The following is a 6,710-nucleotide window of genomic DNA, read 5'->3' as shown; positions in this document are numbered from 1 at the left end:
TGTTCCTCACACACACACACAGATGTGTTTCTCTGTTCCTCACACACACACACACACACACAGATGTGTTTCTCTGTTCCTCACACACACACACAATGTGTTTCTCTGTTCCTCACACACACACACACACACACAATGTGTTTCTCTGTTCCTCACACACACACACACACAGATGTGTTTCTCTGTTCCTCACACACACACACACACAGAGATGTGTTTCTCTGTTCCTCACACACACACACACACACACAGATGTGTTTCTCTGTACCTCACACACACACACAGATGTGTTTCACTGTACCTCACACACACACACACACACACACACAATGTGTTTCTCTGTTCCTCACACACACACACACACACACACACACACAGATGTGTTTCTCTGTTCCTCACACACACACACACACACACACACACAGATGTGTTTCACTGTACCTCACACACACACACAGATGTGTTTCTCTGTTCCTCACACACACACACACACACACACACACACACACAGATGTGTTTCTCTGTTCCTCACACACACACACACACACACACACACAGATGTGTTTCACTGTACCTCACACACACACACAGATGTGTTTCTCTGTTCCTCACACACACACACACACACACACACACAGATGTGTTTCTCTGTTCCTCACACACACACACACACACAGATGTGTTTCTCTGTTCCTCACACACACACACACACAGATGTGTTTCTCTGTCGCTGTTCTGTTTTACAGCCTCTCCACTTTAACTAACTGCTCTTCTGCTGGTTGTTTACAAAAATAGTCTTGTGTGATCCGGAATTCCTCGTGTCCGCTGTCCGTACGGTTGCTAGGAGACCTCCACTTTGTCTCCAAGTCATGTAATGATGTTGTCAGTCAGAGAACAAAGAGGCGGGCGATGGGACACTCTCTGGCAGCAGCACTCTCTTAGCAACGCTCTGAGTGAATGGAGCTGGAGACAGCAGGACGCTTTCTGGCAGCCTTCTTCACTGTGCTGTGATATGTGCGCGGTCACATATCCGCCTGCCTGGACAGAGAGTCGCTGAACTTCTTAAAGCATTTCCTTTTTCATTATTTTTATTTTCAATGTGCTGTCTCGTGTACACAGGGCAATCCCCATGGAAATACTCACATCAGTCTGATTGCGAGTGATGTCTTTTACATGCACTGAAAAACAATGCTGATGAAAAAAAACACACCCAAAACTCAGAGCACCCGCGGAGCTGAGAGAGCGCTGCTGTTTGTTTCAGCCTCCTGCGATGACACTAGTTAGCCACTGGAGGTCAGCATTGCACCGTGTCAGTGTCTATTTCCTCTCTTGTAGGCTTGTCGTGTCGGAGGAGAGGCTGTTGATTGCCTCTGGTATGATGCTGATTCAAACATATCTGTCTGTATAGAACACTGATCTCTTTTCAGACCCTGACGAATGGTTTGGATAAGAAGTCACGAAGTGTGATGGGCTCAGTCAATTCCATTGAGCAGCACCACACCGCGGAGACACTGAAAAACACTTAGTCTCGGTTTCTTTTAGTATTTCTAAACAGAGCAGCTCAGCACAGGCCTCGTTAACAGCTGCTGCAGGAGGGAACACATTGAGAGCACGTTCCACCACTCCAAACCACATTCACCCACCGCCTGACCATGGGAACTGGGGTCCCATACACTGATCTAAGGACTGCTGGTGCCGAGGGAGCACACACACATACACATACACACGCACACACACACACACACACACAGATACACATATACACACATGCACACACACACACACAGATACATACATACACATACACACATACACACACACACACATACACACACGCACACACACACACACACACACAGATACACATATACACACATGCACACACACACACACAGATACATACATACACATACACACACACATACACACATACACACGCACACACACACACACACACACAGATACACATATACACACATGCACACACACACACACAGATACATACATACACATACACACACACTCACACACAGATACACATATACACATATGCACACACACACACAGATACATACATACACATACACACATACACACACACACACATACACACATACACACACACACACACACACACAGATACACATATACACACATGCACACACACACACACAGATACATACATACACATACACACATACACACACACATACACACATACACACACACTCACACACAGATACACATATGCACACACACACACAGATACATACATACACATACACACATACACACATACACACACACACATACACACATACACATACACAGATACACATATACACACATGCACACACACACACAGATACATACATACACACATACACAGATACACATATACACACATGCACACAGATACATACATACACATACACACATACACACATATACACACAGATATACACACACATATACACACACACAGATACACACATAGATACACACATATACACACACAAATACACACACACACACACACAAATACATTCACAGACACACACATTCAGTAAGTATCTCTGTATCAGATGCTTGTATCACATGTTCTAAACTATTACCTATAATCTTATAAAACAGCCTCCAGTCCAGGGCTCTGAGTGTGATACTCTCGCCCCCAGGCTCAGTACACCCACGAGTGGCTCCCCAGGCTGAGCCGTCATGTAACTGAGCCTCGCTGCTCTGTGGGGGGAGCCCTGGAGCTGCAATAGAGGGGGGCTGTGATAACCTCCCCCCCCCCCCCCCCCCCCACACACACACACACTCACTCACACACACACACACACACACACACAGCAAGGACATCGCTTTGAGTCCAGAAATAACAATACATTTAAAAAGATGGAAATTTATTAATTAAGACAATCAGGATTTTAATTTTTTTAAAATGTTTTTACCTTTGAAGATAGAAAATAACCATCGACACGGGGCGCATGTCTCTGACCAGCAGCCTGGCTCCTGACCTGCTGAGACTCATTTATTATGTTTGATTTTTTTGTGCCCGTTTGACAAGCACAGTAACACACTTTAAAGACTGTGGCTGAGTGTTCTAGTTCCTCCTCCCCTTCCTCCTGGACTTGCTCCTCCCATGCCTCTCTCTGGCCCCTCCTCCCTCCTCCTCTGGCTCCGCCTCCCTCTCTACCATCTCCACTATCTCCACAGCGCGCCCGTTCGGGGGCAGCAGAGGCAGGAGGCTCCGACGGCTCGGGGAGGGCGCCCCGCTGGGCATCCGCAGGTGACGCACCACATTCCTGGGCTGCTGGAGGGACTGGGAGAGGAGGGAGTGGGAGAGAAGAGAGGGGTGATAGTGCTGCCAGCCCCAGGGAGACTGGTACAGTCCCGGGGAGCCCCAGGCAGGGGGTTCGTTGAGGCTCCTCACAAGGGAAGACTGCCTCAGGGAGGGCAGGGGCATGAGCCTGTCCCTCGGGGGACGCTGCCTGGGGAGAGTCTCAGGCTCCACGTCTACGAAGGCTGGCTGCACCCCGGTGATGACAGCAATCTGGAAGGCGTTGTGTCGGTCGGCCGCGGCTCGGCCCGGCAGCAGGGGGCTGTAGAAGGTGGCCGACGGGACCCCCGTGACGAACTTGCGCAGCAGGGAGAGCCAGCCCCCTCCGGACAGCGGGCTGAGGGTGACGCGGGGCCAGAGGCCAGCCAGGGCGCGCAGCCCCTCGCAGTTCCAGCCCGAGGCGGGGTGGCGCTCGTCGGTGTGGTAGAGCTGTGAGAAGTAGAGGTCGAGGCGCGTGCCGGGGAAGTCCTCCAGGAACCCCGCGGTGTCGCTGAGGCAGGCACTGCCCGGCTCATTGCAGGGCGTGTGGCTGCAGTAGAGGGTCACTGAGCCCACGTTCTCGTAGGTGTGCAGCACCGAGCGCAGGTACCCGTCCGAGCCGAACAGCAGCCCCTCGGGGTGCAGGCCGTACAGGGGGCAGTCGGAGGCCCTGCCCCTCTGCACCAGGCTCCCCGAGGGGGTCCGCAGCTCGTAGAGCAGCAGGAGCCGGCTCCCCACGAGGGTGGGGCCGTAGGGGAAGCCGAAGGTCTCGCTGAACTCGGCGTAAGGAATCCGCGCCTCCTCGCCTGTGCGAATGTGATAGGGGCACTGCGGGCAGCCCCGCGGATCACACAGCCAGGGGTAGGAGCTCCCCATCCTGCCCTGAAGTCCCAGGAGCTCCCAGGAGCTGCTAGCCATCGCTCCGGATCTGCCTCTGTGCTCCAGCCGTGGAGCTGCTGCCATGGAGGGGCAGGAGTGGGGGTGCAGTCCGGACCTGGAGGGAAGAGAGCAAAGGAGGGAGCATCTGAGTGCATCTACAGTTACAGTGACTGTGTCTGCGTGCATCTACAGTTACAGTGACTGTGTCTGAGTGCATCTACAGTTACAGTGACTGTGTCTGAGTGCATCTACAGTTACAGTGACTGTGTCTGAGTGCATCTACAGTTACAGTGACTGTGTCTGCGTGCATACAGTTACAGTGACTGTGTCTGAGTGCATCTACAGTTACAGTGACTGTGTCTGAGTGCATCTACAGTTACAGTGACTGTGTCTGAGTGCATCTACAGTTACAGTGACTGTGTCTGAGTGCATCTACAGTTACAGTGACTGTGTCTGAGTGCATCTACAGTTACAGTGACTGTGTCTGAGTGCATCTACAGTTACAGTGACTGTGTCTAAGTGCATACAGTTACAGTGACAGTGTGAAGGTCTTGTGCACTGCCTGTATGTTTCTTAAGTTGAGGGATCTTGGTTTCTGGGGACTGGGTTTCAAGCCAATGCATGGCACTCTAGGGAAGACTTGGGGTTTGATACAGCAAAGTTGCCTCAAACTAGGTCTCCTGGAACCAGGTTTCAAGCCTCTGTTCCTGAGAAAGTGGCTTTGTGTTCCCTGAGCTGAAGTGTTCGGTGGCCGTCTCTAACCCAGACGTCATAAAGAGGGCCCGTGAAAGCACCTCTCAACTTGATAAGAGGCAGCAGCCACCGAACACTTAGAAACATCTCATAATAAGTCATTCAATCTAAACAGAGCAGACGAATTTAACATTCCCAATGTGTTTGTATAGAAGCTGCTGTGGTTTACACGTCTCATATGCTTGTCGTTGTCGTTGCGAGTGTGAGATCTGCACTCTCAGTAGCAGTGAGAAGTAGCTGCTGCTGTCCAATGGGGACGGGTTGCGATGGCTGTTTGTGTCGCTTCTCCTCACAGCAGAGTCCTGGCTACAGGAAGCCGTGCTTTAGCTAACACTGACGGGCGTGCTTCAGGCTTTATTGCGTTTAATGGGGAAGCAAACACTGGGCTGATAAGGGCTGTTTGTGTTGGAGTGAAGTCAGTGGCAGATTTCCATGGAGAGCTGGAGACCTCCCCTATGAGTTAACACTGCAGCTGGGTACCGCTCAGCGAGTACACAAAGCATTAAAGCATGAAATAAGAACTGTGCTTGATAAAGCTGCGTGGCAGGCAGCCTTGTAGACCCGCTCGCTCGCTCGCACTGCCTGTGTGTGCGGCACACTTACTCATTACACACCTGTGAACACGCTTGTTGAAATGTGATGAAACTTGTTACTGTACGAGTCGAAGGTGCAGTGATCGGAGAGTCTGGGGTGACGGTCCGGGCTCTTTCACACGGTGCTGTAGGGAACACTTGCAGGATGCAGGTGACATTGTTAACTCCCAATCGACCAGGGCTCCTTAGTTCATACAGCGACGACCACTTGAAAATGTCTCTTACAACAAGAAGCTTCAATAGTCGCAGACAGTGAAGTGTGCCTCATGGCTGGAGCTGTGTGTGGTACTCGGGGTACAATCACACCCCAGTGTAATACCCCCTCATGGCTGGAGCTGTGTGTGGTACTCGGGGTACAATCACACCCCAGTGTAATACCCCCTCATGGCTGGAGCTGTGTGTGGTACTCGGGGTACAATCACACCCCAGTGTAATACCCCCTCATGGCTGGAGCTGTGTGTGGTACTCGGGGTACAATCACACCCCAGTGTAATACCCCCTCATGGCTGGAGCTGTGTGTGGTACTCGGGGTACAATCACACCCCAGTGTAATACCCCCTCATGGCTGGAGCTGTGTGTGGTACTCGGGGTACAATCACACCCCAGTGTAATACCCCCTCATGGCTGGAGCTGTGTGTGGTACTCGGGGTACAATCACACCCCAGTGTAATACCCACCAGGAGAAGTTCCTTGCCTGTGTGGCCCCTCGAGGCTCGGTCCTTCAGAGCACGGTGCTCATTTAACAGGACAGACTTACTTTGTTTCTATTTGTATTTGTTTTATGTTCATAACTGTATTTTTGATCCCACTCTTAACCCAGCAGGCTATTCCACGTATCTCTGTGCGAAACAATAATTCCTTACTTACTTTTACTCCGCTCCCATCATGGCCTCTCTTCTGTGACAAGCTGGCTCAGTCTGTGTATCGACCGTCTCCCTGTAGAGTCTCCCTCCTCTGAACGGCTCTGTGTCCTGCAGGATTGCTCTTTTCCAGGTGTGGGATATTGCAGTCTCCGGAGCGGGTCTCTCTCTCTCTCTCTTGCTTCTCCTCTCCTCTCTCTGTTTCGCCTCGCTGTGTGATCGGGTTGCCGGCGCCATGGCAACGCTTGGACAGTGCGCTCGCTCCCAGTGCAGTGGAGGGCGGGGTGCTCACGACCTTATTACTGA

At 51.3% G+C, this 6,710-nt stretch overlaps 1 protein-coding gene across 1 annotated transcript; it reads right to left on the bottom strand.

Moving 5' to 3' along the window:
- Positions 1-2,896: 2,896 nt before the first annotated feature.
- On the bottom strand, positions 2,897-6,710 carry LOC117973185 (putative C->U-editing enzyme APOBEC-4). Its single transcript, XM_034924597.2, has 2 exons — positions 6,412-6,710; positions 2,897-4,313 (listed from the first exon to the last, which is right to left on the bottom strand). Exon 2 carries the CDS (start codon positions 4,280-4,282, stop codon positions 3,104-3,106), a length of 1,179 nt encoding a protein of 392 aa, XP_034780488.2. The 5' UTR covers positions 4,283-4,313; positions 6,412-6,710; the 3' UTR covers positions 2,897-3,103.

Source organism: Acipenser ruthenus, chromosome 12 (assembly GCF_902713425.1).
Source record: "Acipenser ruthenus chromosome 12, fAciRut3.2 maternal haplotype, whole genome shotgun sequence".
NCBI lineage: Eukaryota > Metazoa > Chordata > Actinopteri > Acipenseriformes > Acipenseridae > Acipenser > Acipenser ruthenus.
The sequence above is the reverse complement of the archived record's forward strand: the minus strand, read 5'-3'. Positions and strand labels throughout refer to the sequence as shown.